The sequence below is a fragment of the Giraffa tippelskirchi genome, chromosome X (genome assembly GCF_054371585.1).
Source record: "Giraffa tippelskirchi isolate mGirTip1 chromosome X, T2T-mGirTip1v1.2.pri, whole genome shotgun sequence".
NCBI lineage: Eukaryota > Metazoa > Chordata > Mammalia > Artiodactyla > Giraffidae > Giraffa > Giraffa tippelskirchi.
The window spans coordinates 23,637,072-23,651,503 of record NC_137289.1 but is presented as its reverse complement, the minus strand read 5'-3'; the positions used below and the strand labels follow the sequence as shown (position 1 = coordinate 23,651,503).

Sequence of the window (14,432 nt, the reverse complement as noted above, 5' to 3'; positions counted from 1 at the left end):
AAGACTCACCTGCAATTAAAACCATCTATCTGCATAAAAACAATATCCTAATAAAGAACTTGTTCTCTTATTTTAATATAACCCTCGACCCTCCCAATCTTTCTAACACTGTCCATGGCCTTTAAAGGCTTTTTTTTCATAATTCTGAATAAGGTAAACTTCAACCCAGAGTGTAAAATAGATCAGTGGAGAGTTTGGGAGCAATCTCTCCAACCCAAGGGTCCCCTGGAAAAGGGAAGTACGGGTAGTAGTAATAAGCAACCCCTTCAACCTCCACCCCCACCCCCCACACCACCACACAAAGATACTCACAGCCCACAGTGGTTCCTGAAGTGGAAGGGGAAGGAGGAGGCAGGCAGTTTGCATTAGACACAGTTTAATCACCTTCAAATAGATTAAAAGTTCTGGTTTACACTCCCCCCTCCCCAGAAGTCATCCAGACAGGACCCTGGCTTAGAAAGAGAAAAACACAGGTGCTCTAGGAAATATAGCCACATATAATACATAAATTTTCTTCCCTGAAATAGAGCAGGTCCTGAGCAGAGCTGACTGGGGGCCACAACCCACCCCCAGGGTGAAGCAACTCTGGGACTCTGCCAGTGGAAGTGCTGGAAGAGTGGGGCCTGGAGGAAGCCCCTGGTGTGGTTACCAAGCCCGAGATGGGCCAAGGCCTTGGAGTGGGTTACCCGGGAGGGCAGCAGTGCGGGGCTTTCCCTCCTCACTCAGCCGAGGCCTAATGGAAGTACTTGTTATCCTCTTTTTTCTATTATTTTTTTTCTGTTTTGAGGGGATACAGGGGGAGAGGAGAGGAGAGGAGAGCCTCTCTGTGCCTTGGTTTCCCCATTTGTGCATACAGGGCCTCTACAGGCCTCACACAGGGAGTCTGAGGGGGTAGTGTTTAAGTGAGCACTTGGGCTTCCTCTGAGGAAAAGGAACCACCAAAGTGCAGACTTTTATTACTGCCGTTCCTGCTCCCAACGGGAACAAGAGTCAAAGGGAAAACAAATTAAAAGGGGCTAGTGAGAGAGGAGGAGAGATGAGACAGAGAGTGCGAGGGGCCATGCCGTTGGCATCTCGTAAGTTCTTATTGAGAATGGCACAGGTAGTAAAAAGTTTCTGGGTAGTCTACGAGAAATGTAAATTGTTATCTATACTGCAACTACTTACATATATCTCACGGGAAAAGAGTGGGGCTTAGGTATTAAGAGAGTGGACAGGGGACAAAGGAGAAGCTACACGAATAAATACAACAACTGGAAGCTACCTGCCCCGTTCCTGAAAGGATCTGCTGGCAATGTTGGCACTTTGGAGCCATGAGAATCCTCCAACCCTACTCTCCATCCTCCTCCATTCTGAAGGCCTCGAGAATCCAGGTAGAATGCCCTGGCCAGCAGTCTCTGTGACTGCCTCTGGACTCGTGACATGCAGCAACTTGAGGGGATTTGAGCCAGTCTCAAGGACCTTTACCCCAGGATTGGGCCAGTGACCCCAAGCAAGAGAGCTGGGATCTGGAGGGAAGAGGGGGAGTCCAAAGAGGCTCTGTGGCTGAGGCCATGGAAAACCAGTGCCAGGGCCCAAGGGACCCATTGTCCAGTTACCAGAGGTGACTGACATCTTCTGCGACTGCTTAGAGTCCAGAAATTAAAAAAGCTTGCAGCAAGAAAATGCCAGTTTACAACAGGGTGAATAAAGACCAAAGAAAAACAGTGAGAGGAACAGCTTACTTGCTCTCTGTCTCAGGTTTACCTTCTCCCCTTTAATCTCTCACAGCCCTAATCAAACACAATGAAAGTCTCTTCCATATATAGGCTACTTCTCAGCTTCCATCACCTCCTGCGGGGGCTCTGGGGGCTCTGGGGGTGGCATCTCTTCAGGAGTGCTGGTGTCCTCTGGCATCTCATTGCTTAGATGGTCTATTGGAGCCTTAGAAGGAAAAGATATCAAAGTCAATACAAAGCTCTCCCTCAGAATGCAAATGGAGATAATCCATAGACACTGAACTCATCCTCTGAACCCATTAACCACACTGATGGCTACAGATAGGCTCCCACCAGCCCGAAACTCAGAACCAAAACTAGACTATTGTCTTCTCAACAGAAGGCAATTGAAGTTTGAGTTCTACTCTTAACTTCCTGTTGTGGACAGATGTTTCCATTATCATTCATGATAATAATAAATGAGACCACAAATAATTATACAGATCACTTTCCATCTTTCACAACAGAATATAATAACATACATGTCTCACAAGGTCTCATACAGTGGCTCTCAATCTTTGGGCCCTAATAAGTGGCTCACTAGAACAGTGATTCTAAACCAAAGAGGGTAGGGTGGCTAAATCTTCAGATGGTATATCTGCTTTGAAAATATCTCCTGAATGATACAGTCAGGGAAGTCATCAAAATAGTTTCATTTATATTATGTGAAAGTGAAAGTCTCTCAGTCGTGTCCAACTCTTCGTGACTCCATGGACTGTAGCCTGCCAGGCTCCTCTGTCCGTGGAATTCTCCAGGAAAGACTACTGGAATGGGTAGCCGTTCCCTTCTCCAGGGGATATTCTGAACCCACGGATCCAACCCAGGTCTCCCACATGGTAGGCGGATTCTTTACCACATGAGCCACCAGGGAAGCCCATTTATATTATAATAACATCAAAAAGAATAAAATACTTATGAATAAGGGTAACAAAAGAAATATAAAACTTACACTCTGAAAACTACAAAATATTGTTGAAAGAAATTTTAAAAGGCCTACATAAATGAGATTACAGTCCATATTATTGGCTCAGAAGACTTAATCATGTTAGGATGATAATATTCTCCAAATTAATCTACAGATTCAATTCAATCCCCATCAAAATTTCAGCTGGTACATCTGCAGAAATTGATAAGCTGATTCTAGGAGTTATATGAAAATTAGAAGGACCACAACCAAAACAATTAAATAAAGAATAATTTGGAGGACTCACACTTCATAATTTCAAAACTTACTACAATGCTACAGTAACCCAGACAGTGCAATACTGGCATAGGAATAAACTTATTGATCAGTGGAATAGGACTGAAAGTCCAGAAACAGATTCTCACATTTATGATCAACTGATTTTTGACAAGGGTACCACAACAATTCAACAGAGTAAGGATAATCTTCAATAAACTGTGCCAAGACAACTGGATATCCATATGCAAAATAAAGAATTTGAACCCTCTACCTCATACAATATACAAAATTTAATTCAAAATGGATCAAAGACCTAAACGTAAGAGCTAAAACTATAAAACTCTTAGAAGAAAACAGTATAAATCTTCATGACCTTGGATTAGGCAATGGTTTCTTAGATCTGACAATGAAAGTGCAAGCAAAAACAACAACCAAAATAGATAAACTAGACTACACAAAACTGAAATCTTTTGTGCTTGAAAGGACACCATCAAGAAAGTGAAAAGACAATATACAAAATGGGAGAATCTTTGCAAATCAAATCTCTGATAAGGGACTTACATACAGAATAAAGAACTCTTACAACTCAACAATTTAAAAAAAAACCCAAACAATCCAATTTAAAAATGGACAAAGGATCTGAATAGACACTTCTCCAAAGAAGATGCACAACTGGCCAATAAACTCATGAAAAGATGCTCAATATCATTATGCATCAGGGAAATGCAAATCAAAACTACCGTGACATATGGCTGCACACACACAAGGATGGCTAGAATCAAAATGGTGGATGATAATAGCAAGTGTTGCCCAAGATATGGAGAAACTGGAACCCTCATATGCAACTGGTGGGGGTGAAAAAATGGTACAGCCACTTTGGAAAACAGTACAGCCGTTCCTCAAAAGGTTAAACATAAAATTACTATATGACCCAGTAATTTCAATTTCATGTATATAGCTAAGAGAAATGAAAACATACGTCCATGTAAAAACTTGCATACACATGTTTATTTCAGCATTATTCATAATAACCAAAAGGTGGAAACAATCTAAATGTCTATCAATTGATCAATGGATAAATAAAGTGTGGTCTATCCATATAATGGAATATTATCCAGCCATATAAAGGAAAAAAGTACTGCCACAAGCTACAACATGGATGAACCCTGAAAATACAATCCTAAATGAAAGAAGCCAGTCACAAAAGACTACATATAATATGACTGCATTTACATGAAATGTACTAAAGAAACAAGTCTACGGTAAAAGAAAACAGATTAACAGTTGCCTGGGGATGGGGCTGAGGGAACTGGGGGGAAAGGGACAGTGACTGCTAACAGGTACAGGGTTTTTTTGGGGGGGGAGGGGAAGGGCAATGAAAATGTTTTAAAATTGATTGTAGTGATGATAGCACACAATTCTGTGAATATATTACAAACCAGTGAATCCTACATTTTTAACTGGGATTTTATGGTATCTGAATCATATCTCAATAGAGCTATTATTTAAAAAGAAAGTTCAACTAATAACTTCTTAGGTACATACTTTATTAAAGTATATCTGAGCAGTATAGCTGGGAGAGTTTCCACAACACCTGCATATTCCAGAGAGGAAGCCCCCTTCTATCAAGGTAACCACACCACTAACTCCAACCCACTCCCCTGACCACTATCATTGCTCCTATAGCATTTTATTCTTCCCTCATCAAGACACTTGTCACTGTACCAACTAATAGCCTGTTTTATTGTCTCTCATCCCCACTACACAATGAGGTCCGTAAGAGGAGGGACATCATGTGCCTTGTTCACTGGTGTATCCTTAGCACATTGGCTGGCAGAAAATGTTGGAGAAATGACTAGATCTTAATCTATGTCAAGGGCACAAAGATCTTAAGAAAATGTCAGCACAGAAGCAGACACAGGGAAGCTGGAGTGACTGGACATGAAATTGCCTAATTATATCGCTAAGGTGTAAATTTAGCCTATACTCTCTATCACCGAATCAGTCTTAAAGTCTAAAAGCTTTAAAAAAGTCAGGAACACTTACTGGGCCCTGAGGCAAAAGGCTGGTACTCGCCTCTTGAGTACTGGGGGGTCGACTTCCGCTTTCCTCCAGCGGCAAAATACCCCTTCGATCCAGCACACTGAAGGAGATAGCAGAGTTAACAAAACACTTTGCATCCACCTGTCCATCCACCCACATCTGCTTTCTGTGTGTGCTGGAAAACACAAACCTGCCCTTTGGCAGTCTAGCCTGATCCAAGCACACATCTCCTGCCTTCCATTCACTTTTTTCTTCCACAAATCATGGACTACCACATTAACAAGGGAATAAAGAGATGAAATAAGAATGAAAGGTCATCCCTTCAAAACAACCAGCCTGTGATCTATGGTCCATGTAGATATGGCACCCAGGGACAATCCCTGGAAAGCCCTCTTTTGACACCATGAGGCCATGTTCAGAAGAACACATCAGACCAGGTGACAGGATTGAGTCTAACTGCTTGTCCCAAGAGTTCCAGAACCTTCCAGTCCTTTGAGTACCTGGGGGGCAAGGGGCCACACAGCACTTCACAGCAGTTCTTCACGATGTTGCCGTGGCTATAGGGATTCTGGACACGATTCTTCCCTGTCCATGAGCCTTTGATCTGCAAGATAAAAGCCAAGGCTTACATTAAACATTATGTTGAAGAAATACATAGAGCATGGGAAGATGGAAAAGTTCTACAGATGGATGGTGGCAATGGTTGCACAACAATGTCAATGTACTAATGCCACTCAATTGTACACTTAAAAATAGTTTAAGATGGTACGTTCTATGCTACATGTCTTTTACCACAATAGAAAAAAAAAGAAATATATGCATAGCCATGGAAAAATATTCACAATAGAGTTGAAAATGCAGATACCTGAGCATTATATATTATTTCCATTTAAAAATACATAATATACTCACATAAACAAACATGGGAACAAGTCTAGACAAGCCTAGAAGACTATAGATCATATCATAACAATGGTGAGGCCTAGGAGGTAAAATTACAGGGACTTATTTGTTATTTTTTGTTTATCTGTAGTTTCTGATTTTCTACAGTAAATATGGATTAATCAGTACCTTTTTAAAAGCAAGGATGTAATTCAATGCAACTGTCCTTCTCCATTCCAAACCCAATTAGTTAACTTTTAAGGATGTATGAACATCTGAAGACCTTGTGCCCACCCAATCATTCACTCTCTTCTTCCTCATTCCCTATGGGCATTCAGCTCCAAACAAAGCAGTCTGCTTGTTCTTCTACACACCTGGTTTAACCATCTCCCACATCTGGCTTCTGCCTACCTCAACCTCCCAGACCCTGGAGACAGTTCTCTAGCAGGTAATTAGAGAATAAGCTTTTGGTAGAAGAATATGTGATGAGGAGAGGAAAAGCTGACTCACATCTTCATTGGTTGTCTGGTTAAGAGCCACAAGGAAAGTGTGGAATCCAGTCAGTCCCACGACGGACCAGAGCGTGAAGAAGCAAATGAGTACTTCTAGAACAGTGAGGTGTTGTTAAGGAATGTTGAAGAAGCCACACCAGGGGACTTAATGCCTCGGCCCATGGTCATGGCACCAATCACATCATCTTTACCTCTTGGAACATACATCACAAATACATATCCATTTATAACAATGGATGAATTCTAAACTCACTGGCTCTATCCCTCGTGAAAAGTAACAGACTCCTGTTTATACACTACAAGGAGCTAACAGATGTAGTGTATTTAGACGTTTGTCTGTTTATTCATCATTGGCTCTTTGAAAGAGACATTTAGGAGGGATCCAAAGCAAAACAACGATGGTCATCTCTGCCACCGGAAAACAAACTCTATAAACAAAAAAAATTGGTGGGAAAAAAAAACAGAATGTGATTTCTAGAAATCCCAGTTGAATCTCCTTCTCAGAAATGTAACTGCTGCACAAAATAAGCCTTAACTGTAACAGGAAGGTGGGACTTCTAGTGACACAAGAGGTCTATTGAGAGCGAAGTACAGCCCACTAGAGAAGGCAGGGCTGAGCCTGGGATCCGAAGGACTTGGGAGGGGAGCAGTGGAGACAAGGGTGAAAAAAAGACATCCCTTTAAGCCCCAGCCATTTTCCATTCTGGTTGCTACCACTAAGACTACATTTTTCAATTTTAGACATTGGCACTCTCTGACGTCTGAAAAATGAGATGGTGGAGAACTGCAGACAGAAAGCACGCTGAAAAGTAGTTTAAGAGGGCTGCACAGGGACCTACTGCCAGGGAAGGATATGTTCCAGGAGTTTCTTTCAATGTCTCCAGGAAGCCAATTTTCAAGGATTCTGTGAAATTGGGAGGACGAGTAGAAAGCAAGATTAGTAACTTCAGTAAAAAATACCCACGTACTCTAGTGCCTACTCACTTTCTTCCCTCCCTATCCTTGTTACGAGCTGGCAAGAGATAAGCCCTCATTCAGGTAAGGGACTCACCTGCAAGCTGGTGCTCTCTTGACTAAAGGGTTCACCTTTCCAACGCAGGATCCAACACTGGACTAGAGAGTCAGCCACGAGCCCAGCATCTGGCTCCCCTCCCTTCTCCCTAACCTCCAGCTATGGGCATGGAAAGGGGAAATGCATTCATAGGTGAAAGAAACCAGGAATATCCAAGAAAAATCCTCTCTCTTCACCAATCTATATCTCTCCACTGTTCAAAACCCAGCTCAGAACTCATCTCTTCCCAGGGAGCTACCCTGAGGAAGACCACTCCTTTAACTCCACATCCTGTCTGTCCTTGGGCTGTTGGATGTGTGGGGATGTGTGCATGTGCAGACATGCACAAGTGTGTGTCTTCTATCTTCCAAAGCAGACCATGAGCCACTAAAAGACATTTCTCTGGTATAACCCCTTCTACCACCTGACACCAAGCAAGTCTTATGAGGCGGAAGAGAGGACACATACACCAAAAACACATCCCCAACCTTTGGGATCACCTGGGACATGCCAGGTACTCTAGGGACAAACCAGTAATTATGGTCCCGACCCCCAGCAGAGGGCCACTGAGAAGGCCAACACGCTCAGTAAATCCTGATGTTTGGAGCTCTGCTCAGGAGCAGACAGTAGTGCTCACTTCTAACTGGTCCTAAGGTGCCTTTGCAATGGGAAAGTCCCCCCAGGATATGGAACCACTCCCCTAAGGTGTCCTCAAGTCTTCTCCCCCCATCCACCCTTCCACCAACAGACACTGCTCTGTATACTCACTGAGGGCCACATAGACGATGTTGAAGGCGAAGACATAGATCGTGAGGAGGGAGAGAGATAGGATGAAGAGGTAGAAGTAGCGGTAGTTCCTCTTTCCAACACAGTTCCCCACCCAGGGGCAGTGATGGTCGAAGCGCTCTGTGGGAGAAAGACAGAGTCCAGCACCAAAGCCTCCAAGACGAAGCACAACCCCACCATCCACTTCATACCTAATTCCCAGACCCCTAAGATCCTTGTGTACTGCAACTGTAAAAAATACTGGTTTTTATTTTTCACAATGTTTTCACAGCCATCTCCTTCGATCCTCAAAATCACCCTGGAAGTTGGGCAAAAGAAGATATTCTTTTCTCCATTTTACAGATAAAGAAACTGGGATACTGAGGGGTTAAGTGATCTGTCTCACTGTCAGTTAACAGCACAGAGCTCGTTTTTCCAAAGAAAAGTCTTAGTAAGTGAGTCTACTAAGTTCAGGAAGAATAAATCGGTATAAATAGCCAAGGAAATTTTGAAAAATGAGTGGTGTGGTTTTTCTTAAACTCCAGTTAGTAAAAAAAAATTATACACCTTAAACGGTGTGGCATAGCTTAATGGAATGGAAATTGCCCAGAAATAGAATATATAAAAATCTTCTGTCTGGGAAATGCAGTGCTACAAAACCAGTGGTGAAAGGCAGTATCATTCCATAAACAATTGGTTACTTGATTGAAAATAAGGTTCAATATTTTTCCCTCACACTATTTATCAAAAGTAATTCCAGATGAATTAAAGAGTTAAATGTAAAAACAAAGTGAAACCTTAAAATAACCAAAAATACCAGGTGAACATTTGTCTCATGAATGGAGAAGGGCTTTCTAAGCATAAAAGTAATGGAAAAAAACACAGATGACAAAGAAATGATTTGACTTCATACACTTTAAAAAAATATTTCCTATATGTTAAAAATACTATCAGGAAAATTAAAGAGGAAGAAAACCCGACAGGAATATATTTGAATTTTGTAACTTAGTGTATTAAAAGTCCTTATAAATTTCGGGGGCTGCTGTGAGGCTGAGACCGGAGCCGGTCCGCTGGGCGGCGGGGGCCGGGGCTGGAGGGGCGCGCGCGGCGGCGGTGGCGGCGGCCCAGCGTGTAGGCGCGGAGGCGGCCATGGCGGGCAACTTCGACTCGGAGGAGCGGAGTAGCTGGTACTGGGGGCGGCTGAGTCGGCAGGAGGCGGTGGCGCTGTTGCAGGGCCAGCGGCAAGGGGTGTTTCTGGTGCGGGACTCGGGACTCGAGCACTAGCCCCGGGGGATATGTGCTCAGCGTCTCCGAGAACTCGCGCGTCTCCCACTACATCATCAACAGCAGCGGCCCGCGCCCGCCGGTGCCACCGTCGCCCGCCCGTGCCACCGTCGCCCGCCCAGCCTCCGCCGGCAGGGGCTTCCCTGGTGGCTCAGATGGTAAGGAATCTGCCTGCAATGCAGGAGAACCCAGGTTCAATCCCTGGGTGGGGAAGATGATCTGGAGAAGGAAATGGCAACGCAGTCCAGTATTCTTCCCTGGAGAATCCCATGGACTGAGGAGCCTGGTGGGCTACAATCCATGGGGTCGCAAAGAGTTGGACACGACTGAACGACTAACCCACAGCTTTGTTTGAGCTTTCCCCACATCTTGGTGTTAAAGACTTTAATCTCAGCTGTTACCTTAATATTGAGCTCCACCTTTTCATAACAGATATGAATTCAGATCTTTGGCCCAAGAGAGAAGGAGTGAGTCCCTCCAGACTCCGAATAGGAGATCAAGAATTTGATTCATTGCCTGCTTTACTGGAATTCTACAAAATACATTATTTGGACACTACAACGTTGATAGAACCAGTTTCCAGATCCAGGCAGGGTAGTGGAGTGATTCTCAGGCAGGAAGAGGCAGAGTATGTACAAGCCCTCTTTGACTTTAATGGGAATGATGAAGAAGATCTTCCCTTTAAGAAAGGAGACATCCTGAGAATCCGGGATAAGCCTGAAGAGCAGTGGTGGAATGCGGAGGACAGTGAAGGCAAGAGAGGGATGATTCCAGTCCCTTACGTGGAGAAGTATAGACCTGCCTCCGCCTCAGTATCGGCTCTGATTGGAGGTAACCAGGAGGGTTCCCACCCACAGCCACTGGGTGGGCCGGAGCCTGGGCCCTATGCCCAACCCAGCGTCAACACGCCGCTCCCTAACCTCCAGAATGGGCCCATTTATGCCAGGGTAATCCAGAAGTGAGTCCCTAATGCCTACGACAAGACAGCCTTGGCTTTGGAGGTCGGTGAGCTGGTAAAGGTTACGAAGATTAATGTGAGTGGTCAGTGGGAAGGGGAGTGTAATGGCAAACGAGGTCACTTCCCATTCACACATGTCCGTCTGCTGGATCAACAGAATCCCGATGAGGACTTCAGCTGAGTATAGCTCAACAAACAGTTTTGCTGACAGATGGGCACAATCTTTTTTTTTTTTCCAATTGCCATCTATACAGTTTTCTTACAGATGTCAAAGCAGTCTAGTTTATATAAGCATTCTGTTGCCTGTGATCTTTTTTAGATTGAACTACTCCATCCCTGGTCTTATTTACCATATTCAGGGTACGAAACTGGAGGGCTTGTGTGTTAACTTTTGAATTGGTGATTTTAGGTGGTAGCACTGTTGCCTGAGTGTATCTGAAAGGATCGGCACCTTGCCTCCCTTTTCTCAGGCAATGCAAATCAACCTGTGGAAAACTGATGGACGGGAGAGAAGTGTTGCACACCACTTACCCTGATTTCTTCAATGGTTTGGTTTTCATTCTGAAACCATGCTGTCAAATGGCAATAGACTGTTCCCTTCCACCCCATGAAGTAATCATGCACGTGTGAATAGTACCCAGTGGGATTGCTTTTTCATTTATGGAACATGACCATTGTATGACTCACTCTGACAGTTCGAATCCTGAGAATTCTGAGGACACTACTAGAGGCATTTGTCTTCCTTCCCAGTCAATGCTTCATACTTTTTCTTGGGATTCTTTCAAGCCTTGTAATTCCTTTTCCCTAAACCTGCAGATAGGTTAATTCTCAAGATAAGTGTTTATTTTCATTACAGATAATAAGCAGGATGTGCAGAGCACTTTATTCAGTGCATAGCTTTAAGCCAGTATTGGATTCACTGCGTGGACAGCCAAACTCCCAGCTCTCTGCCATCCCTCAAGGGGTCATAGTAGGTTCACATTGCTACCACAGTTCAGTGGACTCCTGGCTAACGGGATCCAGCAGGGCCATTCTCCTCAGTGCCATTGTTCTATCAGGGGACTTTTTGGAATTCTTAGCTTCTACTTGGAGTGGAAGGACCAATCACTTAGAATAGTCCACGGACGGTTGAGGGGCCAAATTCTGCCCTTTGCTTTATGTACAACTTGTATGAAAATCAAGTTAAAGTTACATGAGTTTGGGGATAGGGTTTTAGTGCTTTGAAAAATGTTTGAACTGATCATGAATTACTTATGTATTATTCATTTCATATGGCCAGAATAGTGCTTGAAATACACTATGTTATAAACTGCCTTCACTTGGGGCTCTTTCTCTTTATGTTCAAGTTTAGTTTACAAACCCTTTTAAGTATGGAATGGTTTATATAGGGTCAGGTGCTCCAAAGAATTGACTTCTGAGACCAAAAATGATGTAGGCTATTTAGACTACCATATGAAATTTAGTTTTTTCAAATTTAGTTCCCATTCTAGAGGCACTTACTGGTCTGTGGTGTGATATGACCAATAGAAACACCATGTTCTTTGCTTTCGGCCTCATTTTAGAAAAGTAATGTATTTTTCCAGTTGTTTTGCTTAGGTTAAGATTAATTTGCATTCATTGAACGTATGCCAAATCATGATATCCCAGTGACTAGCACCGTGCCTGGCACAGCCGGCATACAGATTTGTGAGAGTGAATGTGTGGTGTGCAGAAGCTCATTATATGGCACAGGGAAGCCAGCTGGCACAGGATTACATACATTACCACAGCAAACTAATGAGTTGACGCTAATTTAATATATTTTTACCTCACACTAAGATAGTGCTTGATAAAGACATTAATACTCAACTTTTAAAATGTTAGCACAGTGCTATGCACATAGTGGGTGCTCAATAATGTTGAATGGACAGGTTTGCAATACTAGACTTAATTCTATCTGATGACTCTTAAATTTTGAGTTAGAGCATAGATACTGTAAAACCCGATACACGTTAAATCTTGTTTTCCTGAAAGTATGACATCTGAAATATTTGTAGAAAAGCTTTGTCACAACTGATTTGAATGTTTGTATTTTTTTTTTGCCTCTGACCTTGATATTTGCTTGTAATGTCTCTTTTCATCATATGTAATTTTGGTGGAACATGCAGCTCTATCCAAATCATTAAGACTTTCTCAGTGATCGGTTGTCCAAAGCCATTACATGAGTTGTTGGGTTGGATTTGGCTGGGTTGGCAGTTGTTGGACCTTAAGAACTCAAAGGACTTCTTATAAGTATCTTCCAAAAGCAAATGCAAGAATCCTATTCAAGTGCGTATGTACATTGTCACTGAGCAAAATAAACTGAAATTGGCTGCTATATTTTATATAATAATTTCTGCAAAAACCCATTTTTTTGGATACTAATATTTGACATGGTTAATTCTTATTAATTGTTGGAATTGTTTATTGTTAATAATGCAAATAGATAATTTTAATTATCCATAAGTAACATTTCACTATTAAAGGTTTGAAATGGATGATAAGCAAACCAATTTGAAATAAAATATGAAACATGTGCCATTGTATTATAACACTATACACTTTCTTGACAGTTAAATTTTAAAAAATGTTTTTTTGTAGCATGTATTGTATATGTTTATAGTATATGTTGTAAATAAAAATATGGCCAAAAAATAAAAAAATAAAAAAAAAAATAAAAGTCCTTATAAATCAATAATTAAATACAAATACTCCTTCAAGAAAATAGTCAAAAAGCAAAACAGTTAATAATACCACATAAACATATATTTAGTCTTCTGATTCATTAATAAGCCAGTGCAATACTAATACAACAATAAGAAAGGTTTTGCCTATCAAAATAAGGATATATAAAATAACATTCAATGCTAGTGAGAACAGGGTAAAATGTATAATATACTGTTTGTGGAACTACAAATTGAGAGACCCTTTCTGGAAAGCAATTTGGGCACACGTATCAAGAGCCTTAATACTGTTCACATCCCTTTGGCAGAATAAATCCATTTTTAGTAATTTCTCATAAGGAAGTAGAGAAGAGCACAGAAATTTAGGGTCAATACTTTTTCATTAAATTTGTTATTGTGGTAAAATATATAAAACATACAATTTGCCATTTTAACCAATTTTAAGTGTAAAATTCACTGGCATTAATTGCATTCACAGTGTTGTGCAACCATCCCACCAACTACTTATTTCCAAAAATTTTCATCACCCCTAAACAGAAACTCTGTACTCATTAAGTATTAACTTTCCATTTTCCCCTTCTCCCAGCCCCTGGTAACCTCTAATCTTCTTTCTATCTCTATGAATTTGCTTATTCTAGATATTTCACTCAAGTGGAATCATACAATATACGGCCTTTTGCGTCTGACTTCTCTCACTCAGCATGTTTTCAAGACTCATCCATGTTATAGCATGTATCAGCACTACATTCCTCCTTATGACTGAAAAATATTCCGTTGTGTGGCTATACCACACTTTCACTTATCTGTTCATTTGTTGAGGGACACTTGGATTGCCTCCATCTTTTGGCTATTGTGAACACTGATGTACAAGCATGTTTGAGTTTCTGTTTTTCAGTTCTTTCTGGTATTGCTATGGACAGAATTGTGTCATCCCCTCCTCCCTAAAATTCATATGTTGAAGCCCTAAGCCCCAATGTGACTGTATTTGGAGACATGGCCTCTAAGGAGATAACTAAAGTTAAATGAGATCATAAGGGTTGGGCCCTAATCCAACACAACTGGTAGCCTTATAAGAAAAGGAAGCAACACCAGAAGTATGCGAGCACAGAGAAAAGGCCAGGTGAGGACACAGCCAGAAGGTGGCCACCTGCAATCCTCATCAGGAATCCACCCAGTTGGCTCTGTGATTTTCGACCACTAACACCCAGCACTATGACAGAATTAATTTCTGTTATTTAAGTTACTCAGTCTGTGGTATTCTGTTATGGCAGCCTAGGCACACTAATACAGGTATA

The 14,432-nt window shown here is 41.9% G+C and overlaps 1 protein-coding gene and 1 pseudogene across 4 annotated transcripts in view; one reads left to right on the top strand and one right to left on the bottom strand.

Annotated features, from left to right (window-relative positions):
• Positions 1-359: 359 nt before the first annotated feature.
• The window catches only part of ZDHHC9 (zDHHC palmitoyltransferase 9), a 33,638-nt gene continuing 19,565 nt past the window's right edge, over positions 360-14,432 (bottom strand). For all 3 annotated transcript variants that reach the window (XM_081567447.1, XM_081567448.1, XM_081567449.1), the window contains 6 exons: positions 8,197-8,334; positions 7,233-7,281; positions 6,376-6,478; positions 5,484-5,587; positions 4,987-5,083; positions 360-1,923 (listed from right to left, as the gene is read on the bottom strand). In XM_081567447.1, coding sequence (XP_081423573.1) covers positions 1,810-1,923; positions 4,987-5,083; positions 5,484-5,587; positions 6,376-6,478; positions 7,233-7,281; positions 8,197-8,334 — 605 coding nt within the window. In that variant the 3' untranslated portion in view covers positions 360-1,809. The remainder of the gene's footprint in view (positions 1,924-4,986; positions 5,084-5,483; positions 5,588-6,375; positions 6,479-7,232; positions 7,282-8,196; positions 8,335-14,432) is intronic.
• On the top strand, positions 9,286-13,133 carry LOC145537027 (adapter molecule crk-like; annotated as a pseudogene). The gene is made up of 4 exons (XR_014076137.1): positions 9,286-9,578; positions 9,663-9,669; positions 9,938-10,308; positions 10,479-13,133. The product of XR_014076137.1 is annotated as an adapter molecule crk-like (transcript).